The 21,382-nt window shown below is 46.7% G+C and overlaps 1 protein-coding gene across 5 annotated transcripts in view; it reads left to right on the top strand.

Annotated features, from left to right (window-relative positions):
* The window catches only part of PDE9A (phosphodiesterase 9A), a 97,747-nt gene that overhangs the window by 41,563 nt on the left and 34,802 nt on the right, over window positions 1–21,382 (top strand). For all 5 annotated transcript variants that reach the window (XM_060010270.1, XM_060010271.2, XM_060010273.2 and 2 more), the window contains exon 4: window positions 1,949–1,992. In XM_060010270.1, coding sequence (XP_059866253.1) covers window positions 1,949–1,992 — 44 coding nt within the window. The remainder of the gene's footprint in view (window positions 1–1,948; window positions 1,993–21,382) is intronic.

Raw genomic sequence — 21,382 nt, 5'->3', positions numbered from 1 at the left:
TTGCCCCTCACGGGCTCCACCAGGAGGAAACCCTTGCGGGGAGGCGGGACCTGAGACCACCGTGGGCTTGTCCGTCCATCACCTATTAGTGCCACGCGGTTGTTATTTTTATACCTTATTGGCATTTTAAATGTAAACCATCTTCCGTGTGCCCTATACCTGTTAAACCACAGGTGGGATGCCCAGTTAGCCCCTGTTAAGAGTCTGGTGTTTGGTGTAACTCCTTCCAGAGTCTCTGTGCTTTCTTTCTCCATCGCTGAGCGGATTCTCCGTCTGTGGCCCTGTAACTTGCCGTGTCTCCCTAACGAGGTGTTGTAGGCAGCCCTCCACGTCAGTACTTGCTCACTCATCTCCATCTTTTTGACACTGAATGACACGCCACAGTTCAGCTAATGTGTCACCCACCCCCGGCAGAGAGGGGCCCGCATATTTCTTAGCCATTCAGATGGCAGCATTCACGTCCTTTCAACGTGTACTTGACCATGGAACGTAGGATCTGTGAGGGCACAGCGTTCTTGCCTGATTCACTCTTTTTTCCTTTTTTTTAATTTATTTTTTTATTTTTGGGTGCATTGGGTCTTTTTTGCAGTGCACAGGCTTCTCACTGCGGTGGCTTCTCTTGTTGTGGAGCACGGGCTCTAGGCGCGCAGGCTTCAGTAGTTGTGGCACACGGGCTCAGTAGTTGTGGCTCGCAGGCTCAATAGTTGTGGCGCTCGGGCTTAGTTGCTCCACAGCATGTGGGATCTTCCCAGGCCGGGGCTCAAACCCGTGCATTGGCAGGCGGACTCTTAACCACTGCGCCACCAGGGAAGCCCTGATTCACTCTTATATCACCAGAACCCAATCACAGTGAGCACTGAGTGTAAAACATGTTGAATGAATGAACGAGTGACATGTGAAGGTATCCCTGTGTAAGATAACCAAAAGAGTTAATACTTCCGTTCCTAGGTTCACGTGCTGAGACAAAGGATTTTACATTTGAATCAGTGCTGCTAGGTTGTTTTCCCATAGGTGATGGCAATCCGTACTCCCACTAGCAATACCTGTGAGACCCTGAGTCCCTGTGCCTCATAGCATTCATGTTACCAGGTTCTAAATTTGGGTAAAAAAATAGCCTCTTTCTCTTCCCTGGTGGCGCAGTGGTTGAGAGTCCGCCTGCCGATGCAGGGGACGTGGGTTCGTGCCCCGGTCCGGGAAGATCCCACATGCCGCGGAGCGGCTGGGCCCGTGAGCCATGGCCACTGAGCCTGCACGTCCGGAGCCTGTGCTCCGCAACGGGAGAGGCCACAACAGTGAGAGGCCCGCGTACTGCAAAAAAAAAAAAAAAAAAAAATAGCCTCTTTCTTCAGGTCCCTCTTTTTATTTTTATTAGCTGTTATCGATGATTGCCTGTTCCTATTCTTTGCCTATTTTCCATTGACTTGTCTCCCCCCGACCTTTGCCAGAGGTCCTTGTATGTCAGGGACAGTGACCCTTACTCTGCCTTTCCTATCACCAGTATCCTCTCCCCACCCCCTGTGGGTCTCATGATTACCGGTGGTGACATCACCGAGGTGCCAGTGCATTTTCGACTGAGTTATTGACACCATCCTCTCTTGTGCACTTGGGGGATGCAGTCTCCAGGAGCTCAAAGCAAAAGAGGGAGAGCCTCCCGCATCAGTCAGGTGTCAGGACAGACCAGGACAGTTCTGTACCATCCCAGCTGCATTCAACATGTTTATTTTATTAACCAAATATGAACATTATAGAGGAGGTCCGTTGTTTAAATGATATATTTAAAGTATTTAGAATTCTTCTGAATGAGAAAGCTCAGACCTGCCAAAGAAATTCGTTTTAAAAAGACCTAATTCGCTGAATCCTAATTCAGCCCGAGTGCTTCTCTCTCGAACCAGATGTGCATGAACATCTTTGACAGCATCTTACAGTGGAACTGCCTTCTCTCTTGCAGGACTCCCTACAAAGTGAGACCTGTGGCCATCAAGCAGCTCTCTGGTAAGGCCTTGCTATCATTTTTTAAATTAAAAGAAAACTAAAAGCTCCAGGCTGCACCTGTGATGGAATATGTATGAGTTAGGCGTTGAATCTGAAGCCCGGTACTGTTACAGAATGTAAAGCCACGTACTGCTGCAGAGACAGCCATACTCTGCCCTCCACAAACCCCCAGGGTGCCCAGTCCCACCCCCTCCCACCCGGTCCTGACGACTTAGCAGACACTGGGTGACACCCCACTCTTGTCTCCCTGGGCCCAGTATCTGTCCTGACCATTCAGACTGTGAGTCAAAAGGCCAGCCCCCAGGATGCCTCATACAGTCAGTGGTGTTGTTTTCTTAAAATCCCATTTCCTTTTGAATCTTCGGTCGCTCTTATTTATGTATGATGTATGCCTAATAAAATGCTCCCATTTAAGTGTATATTTTGATAAACCTTGAAAGTTCTATACATCCTTGTTAACTACCACCAAACCAAGACTGGGAACATTTACATCACCTAAAAATGTTCTCTTGTGTTCTCTCCCGCTTAACCCCTGTCCCTCCGCTCCCGGCCCCTGTCAGCCACCAGCCGCTCTTTGACACCATAGATTAGATTTGTCTTTTTGAGAGTTCCATAGAAAATGAAATCACGTAACATGTGTCCTCTCTTTTTTTGACTCGACCGAATGTTTTTGAGGCTCGTCCACGTGTTGTGTGTATCAGTGATTCTTTCCTTTTTATTGGTGAGTCACGTTCCAGGTATGGCTGGACCACAGTTGTTTTATCCATTCACCTGTTGAAGGACATCTGGGTTATTTCCGGTTGGGGACTTTTATGAATAAAGCAGCTGTGAGCATCCCAGTACAAGCATTTACAGGGACGTGTATTTTTATTTCCCTTGGGGTCAATGGGATTGAATGGGATTGGTGGATCGCATGGTTAAGTGTATACTTCACTTTATAAAAGGTACTGCCAGGTAGTTTCCCTGCACATCTTGCACCCCCACCCATAATGTACAAGAGTTCCCGTTGCTTCACAGTCTCAGCAGCACTTGATATTGTCAGTCCTTTTTGTGTTAATCAGTTCTATTGGGTGTGGAGTGGTACTGCATTTGGTTTTAATTTGGTTTCCCTAGTGATTAATGATGGTGAGTATCTTTAAAGTATTTCCTGGCCATTCTTAAATCTTCTTTTATGAAGTGTTTGTTCAAATCTTTTCTGATTTGTTGGTCGTGGTGGTGGTGGGTAGTTTTCCCTCTCACTCTTGAATTGAAAGCATTCCTGGTATATTTGGGATACACACCTTTTGTCAGGTAGATATTATAAATATCTTCTCCTGGTCTGCAACTTGCTGCTTCTTTTTCTTATGAGTGTCTTTCAATAACCAGAATTAAATTTTGATTAGGCCCAATTTACCAGTTGTTCTTTTATGGTTTGTACTTTTTGTGGCCAAAGAAATCTTATTTTATCCCATAGTTGTGAAGTTTTCTCCTCTGTTTTCTTCTACAAGTTTTATAGTTTTAGCTTTTGCATTTAGGTCAGTGGTCCATTTTGAGTTAATTTTTGTGTATGGTCTGAGGCAAAAGTTGAGGTTTATTTTTCTTTTTAAAATTTAATATTAATTTAATAATTTTTTCAAAATTGATGTCTACAGAATAGAATTTTGATGCCACCCATACTGCGCTGGATGGTGTGTGAGTGAGGCCCTGATGTTTCTGTGTCTCAGGGTCTCATCTTTCAAGTGACAACGTTTACATAGGAGCACTGGTTGCTTTAAATATTTTTATGCCTGAGTAGCTCTTTATGAAAACTCTTAATTCAGTTCTTTTGATAGTAGATGTTAGAATAAAATCTGAGTTCTAACTTTTTTCGTATGAAAATAACTTTTTAAAAAATAAATTTATTTATTTATTTTTGGCTGCGTTGGGTCTTTGTCGATGCGCACAGGCTTTCTCTAGTTGCGGCGAGCGGGGCTACTCTTTGTTGCGGTGCGCGGGCTTCTCATTGCGGTGGCTTCTCTTGTTGTGGATCACGGGCTCTAGGCACGTGGGCTTCAGTAGCTGTGGCACACAGGCTCAGTAGTTGTGGCTCACAGGCTCTGTAGTTGTGGCGCACGGGCTTAGTTGCTCCGTGGCATGTGGGATCTTCCCGGACCAGGGCTTGAACCCGTGTCCCCTGCATCGGCAGGCAGACTCTCAACCACTGCACCACCAGGGAAGCCCCTTAATTCCATTTTTTTTCCTCCACTCTTGATTTATGAGGTGTACTTCTTTGTCTTATCTCTTTGTGGCTGCTCTTGGTGTTCCAATATGTACCAGTGACTCATCACAGTCTGCCTTTCAGTTCCATTACCCCACTTCACAATGATGTAAGACTCTCAGAATAGCATGATTCCATTTCTCCTACCTCATTCTTTGTGCTTTATGTCACACATTTTACTCCTACGTATGTTATAGACCCCATGATACACTGTTATCATCTTTGCTGTCGACACTTATATATTTTTCTTCGTGTCTCTGTATATTCATGTTTGCCCTTTGTTATGTTGTGGACCATCTGGATTTTGTTTTCTTCCATTAAAGAGCATAGGCTCTGTCCTGGCAGACAGTTAAGCAACTTACAAATCAGTTTGATGCCTTTGAGACCTGTCTTTTAGCTTTGCTAGGATGGTTCTAGAGAACCCCTACTCCAGGGAGAGTTCCATCCTGCAGCTGAGGCGCCACCCCTGTGGGGTCCCCACTGACGCCCTGGTGACCACCAAGCATTCCTGACTCCAGCTCTTCGGAGCTCAGACATTTGGAAATGAGGTTTGAGGTTGCTGGGGGCAGGTCATGTGGGACCTTGAAGGTCCATGAGGAGCTGGTGCCTTGATTCCCATGTGGGAAGGGCAGGGGAGGTGGTGAGGAGTGATCAGATCCTGGCGTGTTCTGAAGGAAGAACCAGGCTTATTTCCTGACTGAGTGGAAGTGAGATATAGAAGAAAGAGCAGTTGGAGAAGCCTCGGGGGTCTGGCCTGAGCCACAGAAAGGGTGGAACAGCAGCCCTGTGAGGGTGTGAGCTGAGGGTGACGTGGGCTCAGGGCGGCGGGGGCGGGGGGGGCGTGGTTTGCCTGTTGGACGTCAATATCGAGTAGACGGGTCTAGGGAAGCCGTCACACCTGAGCTGGGGATGTGACAACGTGACACTGGACTGTCGGTGTGGGTGGTGTTTGCAGCCATGGACCTGATGAGCTCCCCAGCCAGGGAGGGACCGAGGACGGAGCCCTAAGACGCCACACTGGGGGACAGCATTCCCTGCGACGGCCGCTGACGACTTGACACCATCCAGAAGAGGGTCCCTTTGAAGAACAAAGGGGAAGAAAACAAGCCGAGCAGGTGGACGGGACAGGGATGAGCTTCCGGAGAGGAAGACGGGGGCGCGTGGCAGCGTGATCAGATGTCTGCACAATCCTCGCTAGAGGGAGAAGAAAGAGGATTTTGTGTGACTCTCTGCCCTCTGGGAACTGCTCGTAGGAGTCTTTAACTCTTTGAGCTTCTCTCTCTGGAAATAGCCTTCCGTCTCCCATCCATCAACACCTGGCCTGGCTTCCTGGAGCCTCTCAGCCTTCGCCCCCGCTCAGTAACCGGTCCTGGCCGTGCAGCCCTGAGTCAGGGCCTGTAAGGAGCCCCACCAGCCCTGCAGTCACCAGGCCACATTCACGATGGCGGGAAAAACAACCTCACGAGAGGACTCAGGAACCTTGTGTCCAGACTTACATGCAGCTGCCGGGGCCCGTGGGCCTGGCCTCTCCTGGGGGCCCCGCCGTCTTTGCTGATCCTCTGAGCCACACGTGTCAATAAACGCCCCTAGCGGTCCTGGTGCGGCCGGGCAGTGCAGAAATGCCCCAGTCTTCCTGTTTTGCTGTTTAAATATTAGGGAACAGTGAAGAGAAGAGTATTGCGGGAAACATGACTTTTCATAGAAGAGAAGGACGGGCCAGTCCTGACCCAGCAACCACGTGTATAAGAAGGCCAGCCGCCGTCCAGCTGCAGATGTAAATGCAAAATGCACACCGAGTTTTGAAGACTCAGCATGGAGAAAAGGAACGTAAGATAGCTCATGAGGAACGTTTATATTTCATGTTATCTTACTGAGATGTAATTCACACAGCATAAACCCCCCATTTTAAAGGCACAAATTCAGTAGTTCGTAGTGTACGCACCTCGCTGTGTAGCCATCACCACTCTCTAACGCCAGGTTTCCACACCCCCAGAGGAAGCCCCGTAGCTGCCAGCACCTACTCCCATCCCCTCACCCTGCTCCCTGGCAACCACTTGTCTGCCTTCCGTCCCCGTGGATAGGCCTGTCGTGGACGTGTCGTGTAACAGAGTACGCGGCCCTTTGTGCCTGGCTTCGTTCGCTTGGCCCGATGTAGGCAGGGTTCCTCTGTGTTGTAGCGAAGGTCAGCGCTCGTCCTGTTGTGTGGAAGAGCCACGTGGTGTTTTCCACTCATCGGCTCATGGGCAGTTTGGGTGTTTCCACTTTTTGGCTAATGTAAATGGTGCAGTAGTGAACAGGTGTGGGCAAGTTTTCCTAGGAATGATACATGTTGAAATGAGATCTTCTTGAGGTAAGTTGGGTTAGATAAAATATTTCAGTTAAAAAAACAAGAGCCCAGCTACCTTGGAGGAAGGGCCTAAGAAAAGAGCACATGCAGACTAAGGGCTTCCTCCTCTGAGTCCCCTGCCTGTGGACTCCCTCTGCACGGGAAGCTCTGAGGGCTGACACCCCGAGAACGGTCCTCCTGCCAGAGAGGGAGCCGCGGGCAAGTGTTTGGCTTCCTTGCCCCTGGGTGGAGCGGTGGGGACAGTTTACGCATCGAATATGCAGTTGCCCAAAGGGACCCCAGAACGATCAGCCCAGATGCCCCTGCTCATCGGCTCACAGTTCCCTGCTTTTCCTCCGCTCCCCACGCCCCCCAGCCTTCCTGGGACCACCTCCACGTGCCTTGCTGGCGCCTGATTCCTTGTCTCCGGGTCGGCTTTGGAAGATCCAAACCTAAGAAGCAGGGACCGTCTAGCTGCCATCGTTCAGGTGTCAGTTGGGTGAAGTGGTCTCAGGAAAGCGACTGACCACGCTGCACCGCAGTTACCCGGCAAAGTAGGAATTAGGATACACGCCCGCATGGTTCTTACGAGGATAAATGAAGTAATTCATACAAAATGCTTAGCACGGTGCGTGCCACTTGGGGAGCGCTCGCTAAATGGTGCTATCATTTAAAATGCCCTAGAGGACACGTTTGCACGGCTGAAGCTGTGCCTGTCTGGAATTGCTGAATTTTCGTGGAGCCAGGACTGCTTCCTAAGGTCTGAACACGGAGGGCTGGCTCCCGCCTTCACTTGCCAGTGAAGTTAATGCTTGACTTTGAGCACAGGCATGCTGCTTCGGAGAAATAATAATGCTTCTTCATAATATTTTCTATTTTTAGTGCAGTTTCACTGCCCACAGCTTGGTCATCGTAGCCTTAGTCATCTTTACTTGTATTCTTTTGAAAACAAAAAGGGTTCAGTGTATAAAACGAAAGCTCCTATTCTCCCGTGAGGTCTCTTAGGGGCTTAGCGCACTTCTGCTTTCTTTAGCTTTAGGGAATTGCGTGTTCACCTGCTCCTTGGGGTGGTTTAGGCGACAGCGGGAACACTGAGCCCATCACTGTCAGGAAGGCGGGTGGCAAACGGTAATACCGGACACAGAGTCGGCATGTGATGACTACAGAATCTGGTCCAGTCGGCCCTTGGTGTCCGCGGTCCCACATCCACAGATGCGGAGGGCCGACTAAGGGTACCAAAGTCATCAGCAGATTTTGCTGTCCTCGGGGGCAGGGGTCTTGGAACCAATCCCCTGCAGATACCGAGGACTGACCGTACCTCTGGGAAGCAAAACTTCAAACAGGAAGCAAACGCTCTCCGCCGCTAGGCATCTGCAAAAACCAGTCACACACATATCCGTGTCCCCTCTAACTGTGCGGTGAGATGCACAGACATGAAGGGTACCATCTGCTGAACTTCCATAAAAGAGCACACGCGTGTAGCCACCACACCAGTCAAGACAAAGAACGCTTCCATCGCCCCAGAAAAATTCCCTTGTGCTTGTCTTCAAATCTGTTCCCACGCACCGTGAGAAACCACCGCTTCTTTTGCCACAGGCAGATTGCTTTTTCCTGATCTTAAATTTCATGAGAATGGAACCACACAGAGTGAGCTCTTTTGTGTCTGCATTCTCTCGCTCAGGATCATGTTTTCAAGATTCATGCGTGTCGTTTATTTACTTTGTCTCGCTGAGTAGTAGTCTATTTCATGAGCGCTCCACCACTGGTCGTTAAGTCTCCTGCGGATGGACGTTTCCAGTTTGGGGTTAAGCTACGGTAAGCATTGTGCACGTCTTATTATGGACATATTTGTCAGTTATCTTGGGTAATACCTAGGCGTGATGTTGCTGGTTCGTATGCCCAACTGTCTTCCCAGGCGGCTGTACCATTTACGTTCCCACCAGTAATGTATGAGTGATCCCGTTGTCACATCCAACCCAACACTAGGCATTCTCAGTGTTTTTAATTTTCGGCACTCAAGTCGGCGTAGAATCGTATTTCACTACGGTTTAAATTTACATTTCTCGGATGACTTAATAATTGTTGAGCGTGGTTTCCTGTGCTTATTGGGTACTTGAATATCTCACCTCGTGAAGTGTCTGTTCCAAGTATTCTTGTGCAGTTTTTAGACTGTCGTATTAGTGTTTATCGCTGGTTTATAAGAAACCATATATTCTGGATATAATCCATTTGTGAGATGTATATATAGCAAGTATCTTTTCCCAGTTTGTGACTTACCTTTTTCATTTTCTTAAAGAGGTCGTTTGATGAGCAGAAGTTTTTAACTTGATGCAGTTAATTGAACAAGTTTTCTTTTATGTGTAGTACTTTCTGTGTCTTCTTTAAGGATCCTTTCTCTACCGCAAGGTCATGAAGATACATTTTCAGGAAATTTAGGGTTATAGCTGTTATATTTCAATCTGTGATCCATTTCAAATTAATCTTGTGTATGGTGTGAAGTAGGAGTTGTGGTCTCTTTTTTTTTTTTTCATACATGTACCCAGTTGTCACAGTATCCTTTGTTAAAAAAGAGTTTCCTTTTCCATTGAACCACTTTGGCATGTTTATTGAAAATTAATTGACTCTGTATGTGTGAGTCCCTTTCTGGACTCTCTGTTCTGTTTCATGGATCTGTTTGTCTGTCCTGACACCAAGACCACACTGGCTTAATTGCTAGAGCTTGGAATCCGGTAATCTTCCACGTTTGTACTTCTTTTTCGGTTGTTTTGGTTCTATGGGTCCTTTTCTTTTCCCTACAAATGTTAGAATAAAGAATCAACGTGTTAATTTCTTTCAAAAAGGCTTCTCTACTTGAACTGGGATTGCATTCAGTATATAGATTAATTTGGGAATAATAAAATCTAAACAATATTGAGTCTTCCAACCACGAGCATGATACATCCCTCCACTCAGCAACGCTTATAGCTTTCAGAATAGATAGAGGTCCTGCATATCTTTTGTTAAATCTGTTCCTCTGCATTCTCTGTTTTCTGGTGTTATTGTAAATGGAATCTTCACGTAATTTTCCATTTGTTTGCTCCTCATTTACAACAGATATTTGTGTGTTGACGTAGTACCTTGTGACATTGCTTATTAGCTCATGGGTTAGTTCTGGTAGTTGTTTCATAGAATCTTAGGATTTTCCATAAAGACAATCATATCTTCTAAAAATAAAGACAGTTTTACTTTCTACATTCCAGTCTTTTTGGATTTTATTTCTTTTACTTGTCTTGTTGCATTTGTTGAAACTGCAGTATGGTTTAAATAAGACTGAGAGCAGACATCCTTACCTCATTCCAGCCTCAGGGGAAATGCATTCACTCTTTCACCATTGGGTGTGACGTGAGCTGCAGGTTTTTTTGTAGGTGCTCTCTGTCAGATTGAGGATGCCCTCTTCTCCCAGTTCACAAAGAGGTTTTTTTTGTCAAATCTTCTGTGTTAAATTTTATCAGCGGTTCTTTGTGCATCGACTGAAATGGGTTGAGGGAGTTTCCTTTTATTCTTAGTTTTCTAATGTTTTTTTCCATCATAAATAGGTGTTAGATTTTTGTCACGTGTTCTTTCTGCATCTACTGGGATAACATGATTTTTCTCCTTTATTCTGTTAAGGCAGTGAATTATACCGACTAATTTTCGAATGTTAAAACAACTTTGCATTTCTGGGATAACCCCACTTGTATTCCCAGGAAGTGTTCCTAGGAAAATACTTAGGAATAAATTTAACAAAGGGTATACAGGACCTTTACCCTGATGTAGGATGTAGTCCCTTTTTATATATTGCTAGATTTTATTTTTTAATAATATGTTAAGGAGTTTTGTGTCCATGCTCACGTAGGACGTTGGCTTATAACTTTCTTCTTGTAATGTCTTTGTCATGCTTTGATTGTGGGGTTATGGTGGCCTTATAAAACATATTGGAGCATTTACTTTCTTCTCTGTTTTCTGAAAGATTCTGTGTAATTTTGGTGTTATTTCTTCCTATATTCATTTACATGTAATGTATTTCTTGATATGCTTGAGGTTAGATCTACCATGTTGCCATTTGTTTTTCTTATTGATCTTGGGTTCGGTTTCCTGGTTCCTCCTCTTCTCCCTTCTCTTGGGTTCATTGGATAAGCTTTTGTATTCTATTTTATTTCTTCTGTTGACTCTTTTTTTTGTTAATGGAAGAAATTAGCTCTTTTTTTAAAGTCTTTATTGAATTTGTTATAATATTGCTCCTGCTTTATGTTCTGGTTTTTTGGCCACGAGGCATGTGGGATCTTAGTTTCCCGACCAGGGATCAAACCCATACCCGGTGCGCTGGAAGGCGGAGTGTCAACCACTGGGCCGCCAGGGAAGTCCCTCTTCTATTGACTCTTTACCTCTGCTTTTTGCACTATTTTTAGTTGGTTGTTATATTTCACCGTGCATCCTTCACCTTTTTTTTTTAATTGCAGGCTTTATTTGTTGGAGATCAATAAAAACACAAAATTGAGTGAAAAGTACAGAGTTCCCACACATTCCCTCCTTATACACTCACTCAGTCTCTCCCACCGTCTGCATCCCGCCTCAGAGCTTTACATTCGTCCCAGTCAGCCAACACTGACACGTCATTGTCAACCAAAGTCCATAGTTTACATCAGGGTTCACTCTTCGTGTTATACAGTCTGTGGGTTTTCGGATGCATAAAGACCTGCATCCACCACTACAGGGTCATACAGAGTAGTTTCTCTGCCCTAAAAATCCTCTGTGCTCCACCTTTTCATTCATCCCTCCCCCTAGACCCCTGGCAACCACGGATCTTTTTACTGTCTCCACAGGGGTGCCTTTTCCAGAATGTCCGTAGCTGGAATCATACAATCTTCAGCCTTTTCAGATCGGCTTCCTTCACTAGGTACTATACATTTCAGGTTCCTCTATGCCTTTTCATAGCTTCATAGCTCATTTCTTCTTAGGGCTGATTTGTTCCTTCCCCTATTGAAGGAAGTCTTGGAGTGCTTCAAAGTTTTGGCAGTTATGAACAGAGCTGCTATAAACATTTGTGGGAAAGTTATGTGTGGACATAACTTTTCAGCTCCTTTGGGTAACTGCCCAGGAGTGCAGTTGCTGAATCATACATTTAATTTTGTAAGAAACCACCAAACTGGGACTTCCCTGGTGGTCCAGTGGTAAAGAAGCCGCCTTCCAGTGCAGGGGACACGGGTTCGATCCCTGATCGGGGAACTAAGATCCCACATGCCTCGGGGCAACTAAGCCCACACGCCACAACTACTGAGCTCACGCACCCCAACTAGAGAGCCTGTGTGCTGCCAACTACAGAGGCCACGCGCTCTGGAGCCCCCATGCCACAACTAGAGAAGAGAAAAACCCACACACCACAACTAGAGAGAAGCCCATGCGCCGCAACGAAAGATCGTTCGTGCCGCGACTAAGACCCAATGCAACCTAAATAAATAAATATTTTTTAAAATGTTTTAAAAAGAATCAAGAAACCACCAAAATACCTTCCAAACTGGCTGCTCCATTCTGCATCCCCACCAGCAGTGATGAGAGTTCCTGTTGCTCCGCAGCCTCGCCAGCATTTGGTGATGTCAGTGTTTTGGATTTTTGCCATTCTAACAGGTGTGAAGTGGTATCTCATTATGGTTTCAATTTGCAGTCCACTAACGTTATTCAGCATCTTTTCATGTTTATTTGACATCTGTATATCTTTTTTTTCTCAAAGTGTCTTTTCAGATCTTTGCCCATTTTTAAATCATCCTTAACTTTTTAGCCTAGTTACAATTAATATTGTGCCACTTCACATAAAAAGTAAGGACTTTGCAGCAGTAAAATTCCTCCCCACAACCTTTGAGCTATTGCTGCAATACACTTTATTTGTTTATTTATTTATTTATTTTTGCGGTACGTGGGCCTCTCACTGTTGTGGCCTCTCCCGTTGTGGAGCACAGGCTCCGGACGCACAGGCTCAGCGGCTCCGCGGCATGTGGGGTCTTCCCGAACCGGGGCACGAACCCATGTCCCCTGCATCGGCAGGCGGACTCTCAACCACTGCACCACCAGGGAAGCCCTGCAATACACTTTACATCTATGCTTCACACTGAATGTTTGCGTCCCCCCAAAAAAAATTCACACGCTGAGATCCTAACCGCCAATGTGATGGCATTTGGGGGTGGGGCCTTTGAATGGTGAGTAGGTCATGAGAGCAGATCCCTCATGAATGGGATTAGGGCCCTAATAAAAGAGACCCCAGAGAGCTCCCTCGCTCCTTCTGCCCTGTGAAGACACTGAAAAGCTGGCCGTCTACGTACCAGGCAGTGGCTGTCACCAGCCCCCGACCCTGCTGGCGCTCTGGTCTTGGACGTCCAGCCTCCAGAATTGTGAGAAGGAAATTTCTGTTGTTCACAAGTCACCGAGTCTCCGTGGTCTCTTAGAGCAGGCGGAGCAGCTAAGGTCATCTACTCTCAGTATAAACTCCACAATACAGTATTAAAATTTTTACTTTAAACAGTCAGCTGTCTTTTGAAGAAATAATGAAAAGAAACTTAAAGATAACTTTTTTGTAATTACCTATGTATTTGCCATCTCTGGTGCTTTTTTTTTTCCCCCGTAGATTCCAGCTCCTGAGTGGTGTCATAGCCCTTCAGCCTGAAAATTTTCTTTTTTCCCTGAGCATCTCTTGAAGCGCAGAACAGCTAGTGACTAATTCCCTCAGCTGTTGCTTCTCTGAACATGTCTCCGTTTGCCCTCGTTTGGAAACATATTTCAGGGTGTAGAATGCTGCATTCAGAGCTTTGTTTTTGTTTTTTAAAAGAGGTCTAAAGATGTCCTTTTTTTTTTTTTTTTTTTCCTGGCTTCCATTGTTTCTGCTGAGAAGTCAGCTTTTATGGTCTCTTTCCCCTGCAGATGAATCATTTCATTATGAATCATATCATCCCTTTTTCCCCTCTGGATGCTTTCAAGGTGTTTTTCCTTTATATCTGGGCTTCAGCACTTTGACCATGTCGTGCCCTGGTTTTCTTTCTGTTTATCCTGTTTGGTGTCCTTTGTTGAGCTTCCATGGTATATAAATGTGTTTTCATCAAATTTGTAAAATTTTCCACTATTATTTCACTACGTGTATTTTATGCACCGTTCTCACGCCTTTCCTTCTGAGACTAATTACATGCATGTTAGAAAGTTTGCTCTTATCCCTCGTGTGACGGGCTCTGTTATTCTTTTAAGATTTTTTTCTTTTTGCTCTTCAGATTGGAGAATTCCTAAGGATCTGCCCTCAATTCCCCTGACTCTGCTGCTCACTCCAAACTGCTCTAAACCCATCTGTGAATTTTTTGTTTCAGATACACTTTTAAATTCAACAGTTTCATTCTGTTCTTATTCATGGATTCCTCTTTTAAGATCCCCTGTCTGTTTACTACTTACTAACATCTTTTTTCTTTAGTTTTTGGATGTACTTACATTTGCCACGTAAAAGGCAATTATAGGGACATGCTCATTTCAACTTCTGTGTCGTCTGGGGTTTTTGTTTTTAGTTTATCTTGTGCAGCCTCTGCAATTGTGCAACATTAACGTCCACAGATGGTTCTCAGAAAGGGTTCAGTCTCTTAATAGAGCTTTACAGGAGCCCTCCTTCGATCATCTTACTGGATCGGAGTTGATCCTGACAGAATTCTCCCTGACGCCGGTCTTCTGGGGTCATGTGACACACCATCAAAGCCCAGACGCAGTGAACCGGGCTTGACTCCCTTTGGTTTCACCATAATTAAACGTTCCCACAGAGTGTCCCCTCACTGAGACATTCAAGGTTATCACATAATGGACAAAGTCCCTCCAGCTTGTACAGTCAATCAGGTGCTGGAGATCAGATTCAGATTCCTCCGAGGGCATCCTCAAGAGAATGTCACACCCGTGGCCTCCTCCCTGAAAAGTCCACCCCCCGACCACACCATGGAGGAGGGGTGGCTCTCAGGGAGGAGGCCAGTGTGCAGAACATCTCTGCCCCCTGGGCTCCGTGCGACACTGCCCATCTTTGCAGTCCTACGTGGGGACATGCCTGGTGGGGGGCGGGGCAAGGTGGGCTTGGCCGGGTCGTGCCATGGCTTTCTCTCCGCAGCCACTTCAAGCTCTTAGGAGGCTTTACATGATCAACGTGGGCAAACCACTCAGGACAGTGCCTGGAACCTAGAAAGTGCTCCATGAAGATTGTTTTGGTTGTTGCAATCCATAGAACAATAAAGAAAACTTGCATTGCTAGCTGTCCCAGAAGCTTCTCCCTCCAAGGCATTTTTCTCAAAACTACGCGGAAAGGAGGCCATAGGGAGGAATTGTATCCAACTGCTGAGATCAGACTCAACTACGCACAGTACAAATCCCAGCTCCAAAAGCGAAAGGGGAAAAGAAAGCAACCCAGTCCCTGCCACGGAGGTCCGGCGAGTCTGCAGTGATCCTGCGAGGACTCGGCCGAGACGGTTACGGGACATTCTCCAAATGTCGGATGTGGTCGCCAGCGCCCTTTGGTCCACTTTGCTTTCTTTGCCACATCTGAGTGGCTAACAGGAGGCGAAAGCATCTAGTCAAAGTCACACCGTGGGTCACCTGGGACGGCCCTTTGGCCGCTGATAAACAAGGGTGATTTCTCGACAGGACAGACCGTGGAAAGGGCACCTGTTGCTTTAAGGAGCGAGGCCAGGTCACTGTTCATCATATCATTTTATTGTGCTCCTGGGTTGTTAAGGAAGCGTCCTCCTTCTGCACGTCTACTTTATGACATCCATAAACAGTGAATTGCCGATGACTGTGCCCAGGGCTGGAACATCCTCTCTGGCTGGAGGGGCCCGGAGAGCCAAAGTGGGGCAGAGGTGAATTGCCCCACTTCTTTCCTGGAGAGGGGCAGCGCCACCTCCCAGAAGGAGGGGCAGGAGGGGACAGAGAGGGAGTCCCCTCTAGGCCCTTCCTACACACAGCCCTGGAAATAAACGCACCCCGAATCTTCAGGGCCTTGGGGTGTCTCTTTGGGCCAAGTAATGGGGGTGATTTTCCCTAATGCAAAGCAAAACACCCCTTTCTGAAGGGATATCCATTTAAAAAAAAAAAAAAAGCTTTGGGCTTCCCTGGTGGCGCAGTGGTTGGGAGTCCGCCAGCCGGTGCGGGGGGCGCGGGTTCGTGCCCCGGTCCGGGAGGATCCCGCGTGCCACGGAGTGGCTGGGCCCGTGAGCCATGGCCGCTGAGCCTGCGCGTCCGGAGCCTGTGCTCCGCAACTGGAGAGGCCCCAACAGTGAGAGGCCCACGTACCGCAAAAAAAAAAAGCTTTGGGAGGGTGTCTGTTAAGTATGTATTTTTTGAACGATGCTCAGGGCTTCAGGTGAGGTAGATAAGGTCGGACAGCTCACACATCATACTAACAGCGTGGAGACACAATAGCAACATTGTGCAACAGTTGCAGACGTATCAGGAGAGATTGGGACCCACCGTGGACTCCAGGCGGTCCACCCATCGCACCACTGGGGGCGGGGGTTCAGGTGCCGGTGTCCCCATGCAGAGTGTCCCCTCCCTGCATGCACAGGTGCGGAGCCAGCATATTACCAGGGCTGCGTTTGCTTCCATTTGCAGCGGGGGAGGAAGGTATGCGCGCCGGCCAGCTCAGGTGAGCAGAGGATGGAGGAATGGCCATGGCTGTCATTGTCTCGTCCAGCACGGGGTGGGATGAGAGGTGCCCGTCACCTGGCTGGCCTGTCCAATCAGGGCGTCACCTTCAAGGTGACCTTCAGGAATGAGGGGGCCGGGCTGTCCTGTCGATCAGTTAAACCAGATCTTTATGTCCTTCTGTGCTGCAGAGACTCAGGATTTGTCTGAAACAAGTAAACAGTTCCTGGAAGGGCTGGGAGAGGTGGAGGCGGGTTCCTCGAAGCGTCTGCAGCAGGCCAGCGTGGAGCTGGGCAGCAGCCGCCGGCATCGGGGAAGGGCAGGGCGGGGCTGAGGGGTGGGTGCTGCCCTGCCAGCCCACGGGCGGCGTCCTGCCCACAAACCCCAGTAGGCGGCTCTGCACCCGTCTGCGCAGGGTGGGCTGCTCCGGACCCCTCGGTTCTGTTCCAGCGGAAGCTCCTGGGGCCTCCCTGGTGCAGATTCACGGCCAGAATCTGGGCCGATCTAGCAGCATCCTTAAAACAGGACTCGGATTCTGCCAGGCTCCAAGATTGTCCTGGAGCTAAATTAAACGCTTCTGTGATGTGTGGGAGACCCTGCCAGCCCCAGCATTTACCCGTCGGGGCCCGTCACCTGAGAGGCCAGCCAGATAAGGCCCCCAGAATATCTAGGCTAGGCCCATCCAGGTGGAAGCAGGGAGAAGCAGCCCAGACCTGAAGAGGCTGATGAGAAGCCTACGGAGACCTCTGTGCTTACGACGGACCATTTGGCCTTTATTAAATCTTTTGCTTTTGTGAAAGCTGTGGGTGCCTAGGAGTAAATCACGGCGAGCTTGGAGCGGTGTCCCGGATGTTCGCTAGCGCGTGCTAGGTTCAGGGACACTTCTGATGGTACGTCAGCTGTTCTCATGGAGCGGAGTTTTCTCTGGAGAGCACGTGAGTCACCCATGACTCGGCTGGCTCCCTCTCAGCCTCCATCCTGTGGACCAGCAACCATTCTGCTCTGACTCCCATTCTTTCAGTCGTAGTTCCTGTCTCCCAATTTTCTCAAAAACTTCGAGATCCAGAGAGACCCCAAAGACCCAATCACGTCCAACCCTGAATTGCCAGCATCCCTGGCTGTGGCTGGTTACTCTTAAAGCTATTTTAAACTTTGCAAAGCAAAAACACTTGAATATGCTTCGATTTTTTTAATTCGATATATGCCACGTAACATCTAGGAAATAGATGGGCTTCCCACATGCTGTCAGACTTTTCTGATAGGGTGTGGTTTGGCCACCAAGGTTGGGCATGACTAATGTTTGCAACTGAAAACTGCTTCTTGCCCCCAGGTGCAGGGGTTTAGGGCTATCTGAGGCTTCTAGGGGAATGAAGAGCACCTTCGGGACAGTGCAGGAAAGATGTGACTGCTTTTCAGCCTGGACCTGGTTCCCCCCAGAGCTCTGCCTGTCACCCCAGGGACAGTGCACGCACCGGGGAAGACACTCAAAGCAAGAGAAGGTGTCAGAGGCCTGTGGCTGCCAGCGACCCTCAGTGATGTAATGACAACTGCTGTGGCTGTTGGCAACCCTTAGTGATGTAATAACAACACCTGTGGGTGTCAGGGACCCTTAGTGATGTCATAACAACACCTGTGGCTGTCAGGGACCCTTAGTGATGTCATAACAACACCTGTGGCTGTCAGGGACCCTTAGTGATGTCATAACGACACCTGTGGATGTCAGGGACCCTTAGTGATGTAATAACAACACCTGTGAGTGTCAGGGACCCTTAGTGATGTCATAACGACACCTGTGGGTGTCAGGGACCCTTAGTGATGTCATAACAACACCTGTGGGTGTCAGGGACCCTTAGTGATGTAATAACACTTTTAACGTAGTAGCAACAGCCAACAGCCAACATCGGAGCGCTCGCCACGGGCTAGGCGCTGCCCTGAGTACTTTACACACATTAAGTCAATTAATTTTAAACTCGGAACTCCCCTGGGAGGAAACGGTGGCCCGCGACAGGAATGCCAGTGCTCCGGGGTGCAGGGGGTGGGGCGTGGCGGGAGGCGCCTACTTCCTGCTCAGGCTCTGTTTATGGTTGTGTGGGTGTGGCTGGCCTTCCGCGTAGAGGCATTTTCTCGCTCTTTTCCCCTTGCAAAGAATGCAGATTGCGCAGTTCCTAAAGAGGCAGCTCAGGGTGAAATTCCATGCGTGGCAGCGGCGTGGGCACCGCAGCCTGGGCAGTGGCGCCCTGAGGCTTTCTTGCCGCCAGCCCACCTCTGTGCCGATGCCCTTTCGGAGGACATCGGATTTGTTGCCACGGGTGGCACATGGGCTGAGGTGTAGCTATTACGTGGACCGGAATACGAGTGTCCACACCTTGGACTGAGCTGGGAGCAGGAAGGTATGGGATGAAGTGGCGAGAAGCGTTATTACTGCTGGGGCAGTAATAAATTTCGGCATCAAAATCCTATGATGCTCAAAGGAGCCCACCTCAAAAGTCCAAGGGAAAATTCCCCCTTAACTTTTTCTTTCCATTCTATCTATTAAATTTTTTATTAAACCGTTTAAAATGATTAGAGAGTCACATACAGTTGTAAGAAAAAAGGCAGAGAGACCCAGGCACCCTTTACCCTTTTTCCCCCAGTGGTAACATCTTTCAAACTGTAGTAAGATATCACCCCTGGGCTGTTGACACTGATGCAGTCCAGATACAGAGCATTCCATCCCCCCAGTGCACGAGCCCTCCTTTTATAGCCTCCCCCAGATCCCTCCCTTCTATTCCCCACCCCTCCCTAACCCCTGGCCCTCGCTAATCTGTTCTCCATCTTTATATACTTCTGTCATTTCAAGAACGTTCTGTAAATGCATTCATCCAGCGGGTGAGTTTGGGGATTGACTTTATTCACTCAGCATAATTCTCTGGAAATGCGTCCAGGTTGTTCCGTGTATCACAGGTTCAATCCTTTTTATTACTGGGTAATATTTCATGGTGTGGCCGGAATACAGTCTGTTTATCCATTCACCTACTGAAGGGCATCTGGGTTGTTTCTGGTTTGGAGCAATTAAAAATAAAAGCTGCTCTGAACATCATGTACCAGCTTTTGTGTGAACATAACTTGTCATTCTCTGCCCCAGAGGGCAATTGCTAGGTCAGACATACAGTACTTACATGTTTGGTTTTTTTAAGGAATTGCCAAACCATTTTCCAGAGGAGCTGTACCGTGTTACATTCCCACCAGCGATGTGTGAGTAATCCGGTTTCTCCACATCTTTTCCAGCACTGGGGGTTGTCACTTTTTTTTTATTTTAGCTTTTTTGATAAGTGTGCAGTGGTATCTCAGTGTGGTTCTAATCTGCATTTCCCAGTGACTCATGTAGCTCAGTAACTTGTCGTGTGCTTGTCATCCATCTATATATTCTCTCAGTAAAATGTCTGCTCGTGTGTTCTGCCCATTTTCAAGTTGGGCTGTTCTGTTTTTCACTGTCGAGTTTTGACAGTTCTTTTCATCGTCTATATTCAAGTCCTTGTCAGATACGTGGTTTGCAAATATCTTTTTCCCAGACTATAGCTTTTCATCCTCTTAACAGGATTTTTCTCAGAGAAAAGTTTTACTTTTGATGAAGCCCAGTTTATCAATTTTCCCTTTTATGGACTGTGTTTTTGGTGTGAAATCTGAGAACTCTCTGCCTAGCCCAAGAACCTGAACATTTTCCCCTATTTTTTTTCCTAAAAGTTTTATAGTTTTCTATTTTACATCCAGGGTCCACTTTGCATTAAGTTTTATATAAACAGTGAGGTGTAATTCGAGGCTTATTTTTGTGCCTGTGAAAGTTCAATTGCTCCAGCCCCATTCATTGGAAAAACAGTCTTTCCACCATTGAATTGCTTTTGCTCATTGGTCAAGCATCAGTTGAGCGTGTTTGTATGGGTATCATTCTGGGTCCTCTGTTCTGTTATCTGTGTCTAACATTCCACGAATGTCACAGTCTTGATTATTAGCTATGTAATAGGTCTTAAAGTCAGATAGACTGATTTGTCCCATTTTATCTTCTTTTTCAAGATTGTTTTAGCTCTCCTGGTTCCTTTGCATTTTCATGGGAATGTTAGAATAATCTTGTCTATTTCTACAAAAAATCTTGATGGGGTTTTGATAAGAATTGTGCTAAGTCTATATATTAATCTGGGGAGAAATGACATCTTTACTATGTTGAGTCTTTCAAACCATGAAAATGGTAGGTCTCACCATTTATATATCTTTTTTTATTTCTTTCAGCACACAGCTTCTGCATATGTTTCGTTATATTTACACTTAAGTTGTTTGAGCTTTTCTAAGTGTTTGTAAATGGTGTTGTGATTGTAATCTCAGAGTCTCCATGGTCATCACTAGTATATAATCAATTCTGTATATTTATCTTGTATCCTGTGACTTGCCGAACTCACTTATCGGTTTTACTTTTGTATCTTGCTGAATTCTATTGCTAATATTTTGTAAGGATTTTTGCTTCCACATCAATGAGGGATATTGATTTGTAGTTTTCTTTTTTTGTTGTCTTTGTTGAATTTAGTATCAGGTTAATACTAGCTTCATAAAATGAATCGGGAAGTGTACCCTCCTCTTCTGTTTCCTGGAAGAAATTGGTCAGAATTGTATTACTTCTTCTTTAAATGTTTGGTAGAATTCTCCAGTGAAACCATTTGCACCTGGAATTTCCGTGGGGGGAGTTTTTAAATTAGAAATTCAGTTTCCTTAATAGACACAGACTGTTCGAATTACCTAGTTCATCTTGGATGGGTGTAGTAGTTCACACATTTCTAGGAATTGGTCCATTTTCATCTAGGATGTCAAAGTATGTGTTTAGAGTTGTTTGTAGTTGTTCCCTTGTTATCCTATCGATGTCCGCAGGGTCTGTAGTGCTGTCCCCCTCTTCATTCCAAATATTGGTGATCTGTGTTTCTTAGTCTTGCCAGGGATTTGTCAGTTAATCGATATTTTTAAATAACTGGCCCTTTGTTTCATTGGTTTTCTGCTTGTTTTTCTGTTTCTATTTCATAGATTTCTGCTTTTTATTATCTCCTTCCTTCTGCTATTGCTTTAGGTTTATTTTGCTCTTCTTTTTTAGGTTCTTAGATTATTGTGTTGAGGGTTTTCCTCTCTGCTAATGCAAGCATGTCGTG

Source organism: Delphinus delphis, chromosome 4 (assembly GCF_949987515.2).
Source record: "Delphinus delphis chromosome 4, mDelDel1.2, whole genome shotgun sequence".
In the NCBI taxonomy this organism is placed as follows: domain Eukaryota; kingdom Metazoa; phylum Chordata; class Mammalia; order Artiodactyla; family Delphinidae; genus Delphinus; species Delphinus delphis.
This window is presented reverse-complemented; position numbering and strand designations above follow the sequence as displayed.